This window comes from Danio rerio, chromosome 3 (genome assembly GCF_049306965.1).
Source record: "Danio rerio strain Tuebingen ecotype United States chromosome 3, GRCz12tu, whole genome shotgun sequence".
Lineage (NCBI taxonomy): Eukaryota > Metazoa > Chordata > Actinopteri > Cypriniformes > Danionidae > Danio > Danio rerio.
In genome coordinates, this window is record NC_133178.1 from 54,667,536 (window position 1) to 54,684,372 (window position 16,837).

The following is a 16,837-nucleotide window of genomic DNA, read 5'->3' on the forward strand; positions in this document are numbered from 1 at the left end:
AGAGTCCTTCAGATGCCTTTTGCCAAATTCCAGGCAGTGAGTGGCTTCCGTCTAGCCACCCTACCATATAGGCCTGATTGGTGGATTGCTGCACAGATGGTTGTCCTTCTGTAAGGTTTTCCTCTCTCTACAGAAGAATGCTCAAAGTGAATGCTCGGGTTATTGATCACCTCCCTGACTAAGGCCCTTCTCCCCCATCACTCAGCTTATATGGCAGGCCAGCACTAAGAAGTGTCCTGGTGGTTCCAAACATCTTTCACTGAAGGATGATGGAGGCCACTGTACTCATTGGATACTTCAAAGCAACATAATTTTTTTCTGTAACCTTCCTCAACCTTGTACCCCGAGACAATTCCGACTCAGAGGTCTACAGACAATTTCTTTGTCTTCATGCTTGGTTTGTGCTTTGATGCACTGTCAACCCTGGGGCCTCATATAGACAGGTGTATGCCTTTTCAATACACGTCCAATCAACTGAATTTACCTACAGGCAAACTCCAATTAAGCTGCTGAAACATCTCAAGAATGTGGAAACATTCTGTTTCCACTGAAAACAGAATGTACCTGAGCTCATTTTAGAGCCTCACGGCAAAGGCTGTGAATACTTCTGTACATGTGATGTGAGCTGCATCACCACAGAATGATAACTTCAACTTAAAAGAACATGGTGTCATAATACTACCAATGATGGTTGGGTTTAGGGGTGTAGTTGGGTTTGGAACAAATTAGCCACTAAACTGACAAAATGTAAAATAGTTACAGTTCCTCGAGAGAACACCTCAGTGTGGTATGGCAGGGCATAGATGTGGTCTTTCTCTTTGAGAAGGCTGTCAAACTGATGCTGATTCAGGCTTCTAGATTGGATAAAATTAACAGTTTGCAATTGCTTTTGCGCTATCCAGTTGACACAGTAGTTTCTTTATTTGAACTCATTTTTATACTTTACAGAATAATCTCGCGGGCCGGATTAAACCTGTTTGCGGGTCTCATCATACGTTTGACACCCCTGAACTAAACCAGTCATTCAACATTTCATACAAATACAATATTTCAGTCAAAATGATTTTTGTCAGCACAAATATTTTAATTGTCAAACCAAATGTAAATGAAGTAAATGGCAAAACTCTAAACAAAAGATATGTTAGTCTGCATGAATGAGAATTTTAAGTAATCAAATATGATTAAATGCTAAAGGCTGATTAAGGGTGCTTTCACACTAGCACTTTTGGTCCGCACCCGGGTCCGTTTGATGTCATAGTACAGTACGTTTAGCTAGTGTGAACGTGTCCCCTGAACTCACGCACCTGTGAACCGTACCTGAGTCCACCTGAAAGAGGTGGTCTGGGGTACGGTTCATTCGAATTCTGGTACGGTTCACTTCTGATGTGAATGCAATCGTACCAAATAACGGAAGTGAACCGCCAACTGTACAACAAACTATCCTTTTCATAACATATGTTCGTGTATGTGTGTGTCACGTTTCGTACCTTGGTGACACGCGCGGGACTGAGCCAGGGCAAACACAGTGATGTACTGTGATGTCTGCTTGTCTCCTCTAAAAACTGCTTCTGCAGACACTATGATGTTCTAAATGAAGGAAAGTGTTCTGCCAGTAAACCATCTGTTTCTTAGCTTTTATACTGCTAGTACACTTGAATGTTTTCTAAAGCAAACTTTATATTATCCCTGTAGTTTACTTTTAAACTAAGTTTTTTTACCTTAATTATCCCACCATATTTCTGCTCATCTAGTGATTTTTACACTCGAAATATACATTTAACTGTACTTGAAGTTATCATAAAAGTCCAAAGTGACTTGCAAAAGTGACATGTGTACTGTAATGAAAAAGAAACATAAATGTTTTAATTAGTCAAACTTATTATTTTATGTTGTTTATTGCTGTTATTGCATATGTTGTTAAATGGTAAAAACAAAGTATGCAATCTCTGGCCTCGTGGTTTAGACACAGATTGCAATGCATGCAGTTATATACACAGTTTAATTTTAGAATTTTATGATTATTTAATTTCTCACAAATCTGAACCGATGGTCACAAAATATTTTCTTAATAGATTAAACTGTTAATAGAGGCTTTTTTTGACAATATATGGGAAGTTTCTTTCATGTTAGACTTAACAGATGTAATTTAACCACTGTCACTTCCAATGTGAAACATCAAATTTGAAAAGAAATGCATTCGAGTAATGTGTATATAATAATTACTTAAAAAGATCATTAAAAAAGATTTTGCCCATTGTCAATGTTTGATCGTGGTTCTACATTTCTTAATAATAATAATTAATAATTATGATGGTGTTTTGTTTTAATTTATCTAAAGCATCATCTTAAATAAACGTTATATACTCCTATTAGCAAAGCTCTTTACATAATAATAAATAGCTATTTCTGATTTCTCCAATTACCTTTTCATAACCAGTTTACACTTAAAAATGTAAGTGAACTTTTTCCTCTGTAAAGAACTTTTAAAAGCTGACTTATTGGCTGATTATGGTTGATGCACTTTACTAAATGATTGAACCACTTATGAAATCTCAAGAAAATCTGAACTGAATTTTTTTGTTGAAGATGATGGGTTTTCACCCATTTAACATGCTGAGATTTGATTAGCTATAATCGGATCAGCAGGCCAAAATGAGAGCATCACAGCAGTGATATGAACAGCAAAATTTCTGAATAACAGATCCTAGTAATGCCATGCAGTCATAACCAGAAGCAAGGGCATCACAAGTGGGGGGGAAAGGGGGGACAGAGTGCATAGGACCCTGGCAATTTATGGTCCCTGCGACTTAAAGGAAATGGGGTCTGTGCAATCCCCCTCCCCAAATCCTCCATCCCCCTTCCCTAGCCTTATATATATATATATATATATATATATATATATATATATATATATATATATATATATATATATATATATATATATATATATATATATATATTGATATAAACATCAGATTGTGGGATCACATCATGCTTAGTTTGTCCATCACACTTCTGCCTTCACAACACTAACACCCACATAATGTGTGATGTGGAGACACATTGGTCTTGTGGCTTCCTTTGAGTTAAAATTAAAGTACATGAGAAGCTGCTAAGGAAGTATGATGCACACACATGTTAGTTTTGGTGGTTTATGGACACTTCATATAGGCTAAATGTATATAACAGTAAAAACACTTCTTATACGGCCCTAACCCACCCCTACCTCACATGAAACCTGTGGCAAATTTTGAATGTTAAAAGACCTCTTAAGAGCCGATCACACTGAATGCACTTTTCCGTTCTAAAAACACGAGGCGCCCCACACTGCCTTTTTGAAGGCAACAACTGAATCAGCTGCAAATTGTGCGCGAGTGTTGCTGTTAATATTGGTATAATTTTAATATTTAATATTATTGTGATAGTCAAGATTTGTGAGTCATACAGCACAGCATATCAACAACTCAAAACAGCAACCATAAGTGTCTTCTCCATCTTCAAAAGTCTTCGTAGTTGTCTTGAAAACACAAACACTGCAGGCACCTCAATGGAAACCCCGCCTCTTCTTTCATTTGATTGGAGAATGAAATAAACATGACTGACAAAACACACTTTTTCTGCTAAAAGTTGATTATTTTTCAACTGCGAGCGCTCAGTGCACAACAGCAAACTGGCAAACTGTAACTTCCTGTCCAGACTTGTTGCAGGTATAAGGTTGGTCAGTCTTTGTTGTTCTTCAGCCCTGTGTGAGAGGCCCTACTCTAGGGAATCTCAAAGTCCGGATGCCGGTCTGGATCGTGAGGGTATTCAATCTGGAGCTGTATTGCAATTTTGTATTGCAAGACCATGCGTAAAAGATTCAAATTGATTTCCTTCATTGATAAATGCATAACACTTGTAAATCAACTGTTCAGTTGGTTGCATTTTTGTAAAAAAAATAAAAAAATATTGCGGGCTGATATAAAATTGAAGGCAAAATATTCAAAGTTTTTCTGTGTGACAATGTTGTCATGACATCCAGTGATCATATGAGGCTTCACGTGATTGAGTGGGCTAATCGCGCGTGCGCCTGCTTTCACACCACAGCGAAGTGATCATTTGAATGGATGAAGATGTTGGTATCACGAAAAAGACAAATTTATGAAGAGAATACACAGTTCAAAGTAGAGATGTTTGGTTTTGGGTTTTTTGTCGACTCTAATTCCAACTCCTAATTTTGGAGTCAGTGGAATCGAGTCTGGAATTAATCCATTTACATTCACTTAGGGTGCTTTGACATCAGTAGATTGATTATTTTGTTCTGAAATAGGGATTAAAATTATTACAGTGTTGCACTTTGTTCTTGGTGCAGTTCACTTTTAACATGGCCATTTCTAAACGGACCAAAATAGCTTAAACAAATCATGCAAACTCTCCTCACATTGGTCAGTTTCAGGGTTTATTTAGCCTCAAATCTCTTTATTTTTTGACACCAACCGATCAATAAGCTAAATAGCTATATTTTCCACTTGATTTGTGTTTTTTTTATTGTACTTTTAAACATCAATGTTTGTTTTGTGCAATTTGTTTATTATTGTAATTCAATAAGCATTAATAGGACAGCATACACTGGGAATCATATTCCACTAGATCGCTGGTTCTACCTCACAACAAACCATGGACTACACTTCCGCCTTTTCCTGGACTACATATTCAGACATGCACTTCGTCTACACCCATGCTCACTCATCTAGATTGATTACACTCGCAACACCTGTGGACTATCAGAGACTAATTGCATTCACTACATAAGCCACTCATTCACCTTTCAGTTTGTCGAGTCTTGTTAGCTTTTTAGATGACATTACAACGCGTTAATCCTGTCTTGTTTTCCTGTGTTTTCGACTTAGTTTTGTATTCTTGTTCTCCCTGCCTGCCGCCTACCTTTTTGACCTCTTGCTTGTGTACTGATTATGATTCTGGACTGCCTGCACATATCTGTTTGTACCTGTTGACCTTTGCTTGCCTAACGACGATTAAACCTGCATATTTGGATCCTACCTTTTGTTGTGAGTGTCACTCCCCGTCGTTACAGAAAACTCAGCCATAACATGGAACCAGCGGGAATAAAAATCATGTGCCTGCGTCAGGGGACAAGGCCAATTGAAGAGTATGTAGAGGATTTTATTTGTTTGGCTCATTTAACATCTATGGATGATTTATGCCTTATGATATTTTTCCGTGGTGGTCTATCCGAACCCCTTTATTCATGTATGCCACTACATGAGCCCCACTGGACAATAAGGTTTTACATAGACTTGGCATTGCAAATGAGTGGGTTTGTTGTGAGGTAGAACCAGTGATCTAGTGGAAAATGATCGCTGGTTATCGTGACATAGCCCCCCCTCTAAAGAGTGGGTTCCAGACACTCCAAATTCTGTTTAGGCGAGAGGTGGAGCAGAGGCGGAACAGGGGGAGGGATGGAGGGCCAGGACCATGCAGCTGAGGTGTGCCTGTAGCGTGGAGCTGCGGAGGGCCTGGAGCGTGAAGCTGCGGAGGGCCTGGAGCGTGGAGCTGCGGAGGGCCTGGAGCGTGGAGCTGCGGAGGGGCTGGAGTGTGGACCTGCGGAGGGCCTGGAGCGTGGAGCTGCGGAAGGCCTGGAGAGTGGAGCTGCGGAGGGCCTGGAGCGTGGAGCTGCAGTGGACCCAGAGCGTGGAACTGCGGAGGGCCTGGAGCATAGAGCTGCAGAGGGCCTGAAGCGTGGAGCTGCAGTGGCCCTGGATCATGAGACATAGGAGGACCTGGAGTACTGCAGGAAGCCGGCAGGGCCAGAGGCTTGTGGGGAGCCGGCAGGGCGAGCTGTCTGGGTGGCGTCAGCAGGGCGAGGAGCCGGGCTGGGGCATGGCAAGGCGAGGAGCGCGGCCACACCCCTGCCGGCTCCCCACATGCCCTGCCGGCTCCCCACAAGCCTCCAGCCCTGCCGGCTTCCTGCAGTACTCCAGGTCCTCCTATGTCCAGACTTGTTGCAGGTATATTTCTGCGGGTTTAGAATTTGATTGTGGTGGTAATAAATAGCTTAAGCTGGTTAACAAAATTTGTTTTGAACATCCATTTTATGTTAAATATTTAACTAAAACCAAGTGTGTGTGCCTACTTGTTTTTAGCCATTTTTTTTTTGTACATTTTGTATTTGCACAGTTTGGGCTGAAAACATTCAAGTGTATCTGGAAACACTGACCGAATGATTTTCTCATTGTAATGTTGGAGTGTGTGTTTGTCTGATGATCTTCTCAGATACCTGCTTTTAAAAATTGTATTACGTTAAAATTTGTATTTGCAGACTTCAAAAACCTGTTTTTGTATATAAATAACCATGGTCCATTAGTGGGTGGTATGGTGGTTTGTGAAAGTACGCTTTGAATCATAATCTTACTAAACTACTTTTTTTAACACCATTTTTGTAGTCAATTTTAGGGGTCCAAGCACCAAAGTTGCATGACTATTGTATTTGTTCTGACTTGTTCTTTATATTTATTGGACAGCAATGTCAGTGGTAATAAAGTGAAAATATAATGTTAATCTCATGCTGAAAATAGTTGTTATAGCCAAATTTATTCAAGATTTTGACATTGTTTTGGTTGGCACATTTAGACCAGTTATTTAATGTCAATATTGCTTTATTTTGTTATTGTCTTGTTGATTTCTCTAATTGCAGATTTAAAAGGAGCACTGCAGGAAGGATGCACGGTAAGTCGAGTTACTAAAATTAAGCTGGAAATAACCTCTTATCAAAAGGAGTGCAAGGGCTGTGCAAAATATATTCAATATAAGCATGTTTGATTATGGTAAATATGACTCTGCTTTTCTATTTATTCTTTTTGCATTATTCTCTGTTTTTATTATAGAGCATAATAGAGTCATATGGTATTTTAAAGTGTCCTAATATTGTGTCAGAGTCCCCTATAACAGGATTAGATTCAGGTTTAGCTCAGAAAACATTGTACATTTCCTTAATATCTATTTAAGGAAAATAAATAAACATGTCATGTTTTTATTTATTTATTTTTTTTTTTTAAAAGGAAATAATATTTGTAAAAAAAGCTGTTGACATGGAATTGAACCATTCATTTATTTATTTTATTTTCGGCTCAGTCCCTTTATTAATCTGGCGTCACCACAGCGGAATGAACCACCAACTTATCCAGCATATGTTTTAAGTAGCGGATGCCCTTCCAGCCGCAACCCATCACTGAGAAACACCCATACACTCATTCACACATACACTATGGACAATTTTAACTTACCCAATTCACCTGTAGGCCATGTCTTTGGACTTGTGGGGGAAACCGGAGCACCTAGAAAAAAAAAAACACGTAAACAACGGGAAAACATGCAATCTCCACATAGAAATGCCAACTGACCCAGCACTACCTACTGCACCACCACATCACCAGAATTGAACCAGATTTTAGTAAAACACAGTTCCCCTTCATATGGGAACTTTGAAGTGTGTCTGTATAAACAGACTTTGGAAGTGCTTTAGATGACCAATCATTTCTGAAGATATAAAAACGGGCCAATGAAATGCCAATTGAATTGGCGGAGCTTAGCTCCACAGCTGAAACTGATGAGATAATTAGGGCTATATCGGTTGGCTGTGTGAGTTAGCATGTCAGAATTGTTGCTTTAGACCCGATCTGAGACTGAAGAACCCTTCTGCTGAGCTGACTTCCAACATTGAAGAAAGCCTTATCTTCACCAGCGTGGGAGAAGACGTGTAAGCAGCGGTCGAGCTAGGTTTCCCGTCCCCTTGGCATTTCGCTGGTGATCTGGAAGAGCAGTTTACTGAAAGAGCATAATTCCCTAAGAGAGCACATGGTCATACAGCGGGTCTTTTTAAAGATGTCGATTCGACATCGGAGGGCGGGTTGACATGCTCCAAGGAAGATCCGGACCCCCTGCCACCCTCAGGGGTTGTCAGTATGGTTACGGATCTGGAATTGGACATGTTAGCCATGTTATCCCGGGCTGCTTCGGCCGTGGGGCTGGAGAGGGCTTGTCCCCCAGAACCGCGGCCGGACCGCTTGGACGGGTGATACGTGGGGGTGAAGGTGAAGCCTTCTAGACCCCCCGTCCCTTCCCGGAGGTACACAAAGAGCTCACGCAGGCATGGAGGGCACCTTTTTCTGCCCGGTCGTTGTGCGCTCCTGCTCTCACTTCTCTCTATGATGGAGCGGCCAGGGCATATGAGGCGATTCCCCGGGGGGAGCGTGCTAGCCGTTCCTCTCCTGGAGATTCGCCCAAATTCCCTTCCAAGGCGTGCAGGTTATCTGAGTCTCTCATGGCCAGAGCCTACACTGCTGCGGGTCAGTCCGCCTCCGCTTTGCACGCTATGGCCACCTATCAACGCTACCAAGCCGAGAAGCTGGCCAAGATGCAGAAGGGAGGCTCTCCCCCGGGCTTGCTGCAGGAGCTCCGCACGGCAACCGATTATGCTCTCATGACCACCAAATTGGCTGTTCGTGCCCTGGGGAAGACAATGGCCACATTAGTGGTCCTGAAATGCCGCCCTTGGCCTTGCTTGGCTGATATAAGTGACGTTGACAAAGCTTGCTTTCTTAACGCTCCCATATCCCAGGCTGGCCTGTTCGGCGATACCGTTGGGGAGTTCACCCAGGAATTCTCCGCGGTGAAAGAGCAGTCCAAGGCGATGGATGAAGTCATCAATCAGCAGGTTTGGAAAACTGCTCCTCTCACTGCCCACCGGCCAAGCGGCAACAGCGAGCCTCCCGCGGGACTGCGACACCACCGCTCCAGGGCGCCGTTAAGTCCAGTAAACGGACCGCGAAGCATTCCTGGGACGGGCCATTCGGAGAAGAGGGGACCTGCTCTTTCCTCGGTGGGGGGGCGAGGATTATTACATTAGTCCACAGTCTAAACTCATCGCTGCCGGCCTCCGGGCCAGCGGAAACCAAATTTCCAAAAGAGCAGTTTCCTCTCTCTCTGGATGCGCAAACCCGAGCACTGCCAGTCTGGGATGCTCCGCCTTTCAGCTCGCATCGCCGGGACCCCTCGCCTCAGGCCCTCAGAGTGCAGCAGAACGGACACCTTTCTCTTCCCCCGGCCTCACCGCGGGATACAGGGAGGAAGGTAAGAGAAATTCTCTTATTTTCAGCTCTTCCTCGGGACGCACTGCTCTGCACTCCCATCCCGAGCTGCCTCTCCGCTGGCACATCAACTCCGATGGTGCCATTAGTGCGCGCTCTGCTGGCTTGGTTAGCGCCGCTCAGCGCGTTGCGGTGGCTCGTACGGACGGTCTGACTCGGCTATGCGATTTAGTTCACTATTCGCCCTCCCAAGTTCACGGGTGTCCTTTTCACGAGGGTGATACCCGAGAGCGCCTCTGTCTGAGCGAACCTACAACAAACACGCAAGATACACCACCAACACCACACACACTCACCTCTTTTTCTCAGCTCTCTGAGTCTGAGGTGTCCAAACTCGTGCTATCTGGCCATGCAACCACCTGTCCACTTGATCCCATTCCCTCTCATCTCTTGCAAGCCATCTCTCCTGCAGTCATACCAACACTGACTCACATAATTAACACATCTCTTGACTCTGGTTTATTCCCCACTTCATTTAAGCAGGCTAGGTTAACCCCACTGCTAAAGAAACCCAACCTGGACCAAACGCTACTTGAAAACTACAGACCGGTATCCCTGCTTTCATTCATGGCCAAGATTCTGGAGAAAGTAGTGTTTAATCAAGTCCTGGACTTTCTTACTCAAAACAACCTCATGGACTACAAGCAATCTAGCTTTAAAAAAGGCCATTCAACTGAGACTGCCCTGCTCTCGGTCATGGAGGATCTCAGACTGGCTAAAGAAGACTCTAAATCATCAGTCCTCATCTTGCTGGATTTGTCAGCTGCTTTTGACACTGTAAACCACCAGATCCTGAAATCTACGCTTGAGTCACTGGGCTTGCGGGCACTGTTATACAATGGTTCAGATCTTACCTCACTGACAGGTCATTCAGGGTGTCTTGGAGGGAAGAGGTGTCCAACCTACAGCATCTAAACACTGGGGTACCTCAAGGCTCTGTTCTTGGGCTACTTCTCTTCTCCATATACATGACATCTCTAGGACCAGTCAACCAGAAACATGGATTCTCCTACCACTGCTATGCTGATGATACCCAGCTATACCTCTCTTTTTATCCTGATGATCCCTCGGTTCCAGCTCGCTTCTCAGCCTGCCTGTCTGACATTTCACACTGGATAAAAGAGTCATCTTCAGCTTAACCTCGCAAAAACGGAAATGCTTGTAGTTTCTGCCAACCCGACTCTACACCATAACTTTTCAATCCAGATGGATGGGGCAACCATAACTGCATCCAAAATGGTGAAAAGCCTTGGAGTAACGATTGATGACCAACTAAACTTGTCTGACCACATTTGTAGAACTGCTCAATCATGCAGATTCGCACTCTATAACATCAGAAGCTGTATAACATCAATGGGCGTAAGGCTGCTGGACCAGACGGTATTCCTGGGCGTGTCCTCAAAGTATGTGCAGAACAGCTCGCTGGGGTATTCACAGACATTTCCAACCTGTCGCTCAACCTAGCAGCTGTGCCAACATGCTTTAAAACCACCTCTATTGCGCCAGTGCCCAAACACTCCAGTCCAACATGCCTGAATGACTACCGGCCTGTAGCACTCACACCCATCATCATGAAGTGTTTCGAGCGGTTGGTCCTGGCACATCTAAAAGACTCTCTGCCATCAACACTGGACCCACATCAGTTTGCCTACCGTGGCAACAGGAGCACAGATGATGCAGTCTCTATAGCACTGCACTCTGTACTCACACACCTGGACAATAAAAACACTTATGCACGAATGCTGTTTGTGGACTTCAGCTCAGCATTCAACACTGTCATAACCTCCAAGTTACTGATCAAACTAAGGAACCTGGATATCGACACATCACTCTGCAACTGGATTATGGACTTTCTGACTAACAGACCTCAGAATGTTAGATCAGGTCACATCTGCTCCACCACCGTCACACTCAACACTGGTGTACCAGTGCTGAGCCCCTTCCTCTACTCCCTTTTTACAGTTGACTGTAGGCCTGTTAATAGATCCAACACCATCATCAAATTTGCAGATGAAACCACAGTGATTGGTCTAATCAGCAACAATGATGAGACAGGGAGGAGATACAGCATCTGGCCACTTGAGCACCAACAATAATCTGCTCCTTAACACCAACAGGACCAAGGAGCTCATTGTGAACTTCAGAAAGGGACGAACAGGCTCACATGATCCCATCCACATCAATGGGATAGCCGTTGAGCCTGTCTCATCCTTTAAGTTCCTGGGGACCCACATCTTAAAGGACCTTTCCTGGACCACCAACACCTCCAGCCTGATCAAGAAGGCTCACCAGCGCCTATTCTTCTTAAGGCAACTGAAGAAGAACCAGCTTTTATCAGCCGTCTTGGTGAACTTCTACCGCTGCACAATAGAGAACATCCTGACAAACTGTGTCACAGTCTGGTATGGAAGCTGCATTGTTGCTAAGCGTAAGGCACTGCAGCGGGTGGTGAAAACTGCCCAACGCATCACAGGGACCACACTGCCAGCCATAGAGGACATCCAGAAGAAACACTGTTTGTGCCGAGCATGCAGTATTCTGAAGGACACCTTTCACCCCGCTCACAGATAGTTTTCTCTCCTGCCCTCCGGCAGGTGCTTCAGGCTCCCCCGGACAAAAACCAGCAGACTGAGGAACAGCTTTTTCCCCAGAGCTGTCTCCCTCCTGAACTCTGCCCCCCACTGACTCTTTTGCCCCCCCAATACACCCCCCACTCTCCTCTAACTTAAACTCCTCGCAGTAACTGCACTGTTTTAACATTTGCACATTTAAAATTTGCACATTAACTGCACAACATTGAACTGTTTACTTATTGAACTGTACATACCAACTGCATATGGACATTTGTAATTATGTACACACCCACTACATATACACTTGTAATCATGCTTACTTATCTGCATACTACTGCATACTTACTTATCTGCATACTACTGATTAATAATAGCAACCTGTACATATATTCATATATTGTAACATATACACTTGTAATCATGTTTATCTATCCCTGTACATATATTCATATTCATATATTGTAACATATACACTTGTAATCATGTTTATTTATCTGCACACTACTGATTATTAATAGCAACTTGCACATATATTCATATATTGTAAATCTGCTCATAGCTTATCCAACCTGTATATAATTTTGATAGTACATCCATCTGTAAATATCACCATAGTTTTTCTATAACTGCACTTTATAACTTATTTCTGTATCCTGCACTTGCTGCTATTGCACTGCTGGTTAGACCTAAACTGCATTTCGTTGCATTGTACTTGTATATGTGTAATGACAATAAAGTTGAATCTAATCTAATCCTATCCTCCTTGTTTAAGCTCTTGTTCTCTCCAGACTGGATTACTGCAACTCTCTACTAGCGGGGCTTCCAGCTAACTCTATCAAGCCTCTTCAGCTGCTCCAGAACGCAGCAGCACGAGTGGTGCTTAATGAACCTAAAACAGCACATATCACTCCGCTGCTCATCTGTTTGCACTGGCTGCCAGTTGCTGCTCGCATCAACTTCAAAGCTCTGATGTTTGCCTACAAAACGACCTCTGGCTTTGCTCTTTCTTATCTGGTCTCACTTCTGCAGATTTATGTGCCCTCCAGAAACTTGTGTTCAGTGAATGTACATCGCCTTGTGGTTCCATCCCAAAGAGAGAAGAAATCACTTTCCCGAACTCTCGCATTCAATCTGCCCAGTTGGTGGAATGAACTCCCTAACTGCATCAGAATGGCAGAGTCACTCGCTGTTTTCAAGAAACGACTAAAAACTCAACTATTTAGTCTCCACTTCACTTCCTAATCTGAAATTGCCTTTCTGGCTATACCACTAACTGTACTTAAAAAAAAATACTAATGCTTTCCTTCTTAGACTTTACACACCTGAAACTTGCCTATAGCACTTATTCATTGTTGCTCTTATAGTTGTGTAAATTGCTTCCTTGTCCTCATTTGTAAGTCCCTTTGGATAAAAGCTTCTGCTAAATGAATAAATGTAAATGTCTTGCGAGAGGAGATTGCTGTCGAACAGGTCCCTCCAGCCGAGATGAGGTCCGGGTTTTACAGCCCGTATTTCATTGTGCCCAAAAAGAGCTGGGGGTTAAGGCCAATCCTAAATCTGCTCAGACTGAACTGTCATTTATACAAAATGCCTTTCAGAATTCTCAGGCAGAAACGCTTAAATCAGAGCATCCGTCCAAAGTATTGGTTTGCACATATATTCATATATTGTAAATCTATGTTGGCGTTGGCGTTGGCTTTGCGATCGAGTCCCCAGACGGGCATGGTGAAGGGGCACGCACCGGGTGAGCATCACTCTGCTGTGTCTCCGCACCCCCAGCCCCTGGATGGATCTGGTTTTTCTACGGGCCGGAGTGCCCCTAGGGCTAGTGTCCAGGCATGTTGTCAAAACGACAGATGCCTCCAGCACGGGCTGGGGGGCCTTTTACAATGAGCATGGAGCTGCAGGTTCGTGGTTCAGACCCCAACTGCATTGACATATCAACTGCGTTGGCAGTGTATCTGGCTCTCTGCCGCTTTTTACCGGTGCTGGAGCGGAAACACATACTGGTCAGGATGGACAACATGGTGACTGTGGCCTATATCAACCGTATGGGGGTATACGCTCTCGCCCTATGTCTCAACTTGCTCGCCGTCTGCTCCTTTGGAGTTACAAGCAGCTGAAATTGCTGCGTGCCATCTACATTCCGGGCGAGCTTAACCGTCCCTTACCGAAGCCCTCCTCGACACGGATACACTGACTCACAGCTGGCCATCGGGCACGCGCAAATAATGTTTCCCCCTTGAGCCTAATTGCACAAACTTTGTGCAAAGTCAGGGAGGACAAGGAGCAGGTCTTGTTTGTTGTGCCCCTCTGGCCCAACCGGACCTGAGTTTCGGAGCTCACACTCCTTGTCGCGGCCCCTTCTTGGCGGATTCCCATAAGCGAGGACCTCCTCTCTCAGGGACAGGGCACCATCTGGCACCCATGCCCAGATCTCTGGAACCTCCACGTGTGGTCCATAGGCAGAGCGCGGAAGACTTTGGTGACTTACCGCCCGCAATACTTAACACCATCTCTCAGGCTAGAGGACAGCTCTTTATCTGTTATGGTGGTAGGCAGAAGGGAAGTGCCGTATCAAAACAGAGGTTGGCCCACTGGTTAGTTGATACCATCGCCCGCGCTTATCAATGCCAGGGCAAGCCGCGCCCTCCTAACGTGAGAGCGCACTCTACAAGAGGTGTCACTTCTTCATGGGCATTATTACGCGGCGCCCCTCTCACAGATATCTGCAGAGCTGCGGGTTTGGCGACACCTAACACATTCGCGAGGTTCTATAATCTTTGAGTGGAGCCAGTTTCCTCCCGGTTATTGGGTAACCCCAGTCATTTGGGTGGGGGGGGGGGGGGGGGGATCAAGCTCGGTGTCACAAATGCTTGCTGCGCCATGCTCCCTAACCCGAAGATGCGTGCGCTTTATTCTACTCTGCCAGTAAGTTTCCCTTCTCAGGCGAACCCTAGGGAGTTCCTCAGAGGTCCCCATCATAGACTCAGCAGCGGTGTTGAATGCATGGCTCGGTGTGCAATTGGTACATCCATTGGTCTACACGCATATTGAGGATCGGTGCCAGCTATGTGCATCCCCACTTGGTGATGCCATATGCATTATTACCACGGTGTGATCCCCCTTATTCGGCGGTCCTGTGTCTTCCCTAACCACTAACCAGCTTATCATATGTAGCACTCCCCCTCATTAGGGCTAGTCCATATGCCTCCTTACCATCAGGTCTCCCCTTCTGGGTAGCAGGTGGTCTCCGCCGCGTCCTCCCCCTGCGGGGACTGATGCTTTCCCAACATACTGTCGTATTTCCAAAAATCCCTAGTCTATATTAGCTAGGTAAAAGCACGCTTACGACCTCCGGTTAACATTAAACAATATTCCCATGTAATGGTAATATGTTGGGCCAAGGGGATGTTGGAAGGTTGCGCTCTTGGTGATGTCAGTGCGCTCATGCTTTGGTTTGGCAAACTACACATCAGGAGCGTGACGGGCTTGGTTGCTGTGGCGCTTTCCATACAGTCTCCCAAAGTCTGTTTATACAGACACACGTCAAAGTTCCCATATGAAGGGGAACGTCCAGGTTACGTACGTAACCCACGTTCCACGAATAGGGAACGGAGACATGTGTCTTCACTGCCACAGCACCTGAGTCTCCAGCTGGGAGCTGAGCGATCAGGTCTTCAGCAGGCAAAACTCTGACGCGCTAACTCACACAGCTGATTGATATAGCCCTAATTGTCTCATCAGTTTCAGCTGTGGAGCTAAGCTCCGCCAATTCAATTGGCATTTCATTGACCCGTTTTTATATCTTCAGAAATGATTGGTCATCTAAAGCACTCCTAAAGTCTGTTAATACAGATACACATCTCCGTTCCCTATTCGGGGAACATGGGTTACGTACGTAACCTGGACGTTTCAGACTGACACCGACACAATGAGTCATGGTGTTAATTTGTTTCTTTTAATGAAAGCCGTAAAAAAAACTGAACGATTATTTTAACTGCACAAGCTAAAAATTAATGGTATTTTTATATCTTTTTTTTCACAAAGTATGCAGCTTTTGTCTTTGCTGGGTATCTTAGGCTTAACTACTTTGTAAATAAAGTATAAGTATACTTCTTTTTCCTAAGGGTGAATTTACTTACTTACCAAGATCAGTCTTGTACAGCCAGGGGAAGTATTGCTGCTCTGACAGCCAAGTTGGGTCAAAGCTATCGATGCTCCGATCAGGATTTTTGCAGCTGATATTGAGTACCGATTTCTTGTCAATTCTTTAAGCTTTATAATGCATTAAGCACATTTTCCCTCTAAGTTTTTAGCTTTATTTTTTGCATTTATGGGTTCTTTAGTTGTTGCCAACATCCAGGGTAAATTTCATTTCAACAGAACCTTCAGAAATGTGTTTTCTAAGAAAAATGGTGAAGTTTTTTAATACTTATTGTGCCCACTATTTAACCAATGATTAAATTACCTTAATTTTATATATAAACATGATCAAAATCATCAAATTCTGCATTTCCTATTGTGATTTCAGAATCATACTGCTAAAGTATGTCTTGAAAATCTTCTTGAGCAGACTGAGAACATTAAAGATGAAGAGCTTTCTTTAGATGTAAGTCTTCAGAAGACAAATAAGAAAACAATCAAACATGTGTCAATTATATAATGACTTGCAAATCTTTGTCTTATTGGTTCTCTTGACATTTACATGTAACTTTATTTATTTGATTAATAATTTAGACGGTGACCAGCCTTTTAAGTATGGTCCTCGATGCTGCAGTAAATATTCATATGTCATCATCATCAGCCAACCCAAATGAACTGACCTCATATGGAAACCGTGTGTTGATAAACAACGAGGAACTCATGTCTACATTAGTGAAGCAGACAGACACAAGTGCCAATGTCAGTTTTACTCTTGCTGATGTAGGTAAGTGAAGACACTGTTATTTATTTTACAAGATGAGTACGAGGTCATACATTATTTCCTGATCAATGTTGGATCGAAGGTGATAAACAACTTCAAATTAATCTTCAACAACTAGATAATTGTCTATCACATCAAATTAGACAAATGTCAAGGTGGTCAGTGATGAATTCAACCTCAAAAACCATGGA

General features: G+C 43.8%; 1 protein-coding gene across 2 annotated transcripts in view; it reads left to right on the plus strand.

Annotated features, from left to right (window-relative positions):
• The window catches only part of adgre14 (adhesion G protein-coupled receptor E14), a 53,791-nt gene that overhangs the window by 25,454 nt on the left and 11,500 nt on the right, over window positions 1-16,837 (plus strand). For both annotated transcript variants that reach the window (XM_073945036.1, XM_021474744.3), the window contains 3 exons: window positions 6,695-6,726; window positions 16,254-16,331; window positions 16,460-16,649. In XM_073945036.1, the coding sequence (XP_073801137.1) occupies window positions 6,695-6,726; window positions 16,254-16,331; window positions 16,460-16,649 (300 nt within the window). The remainder of the gene's footprint in view (window positions 1-6,694; window positions 6,727-16,253; window positions 16,332-16,459; window positions 16,650-16,837) is intronic.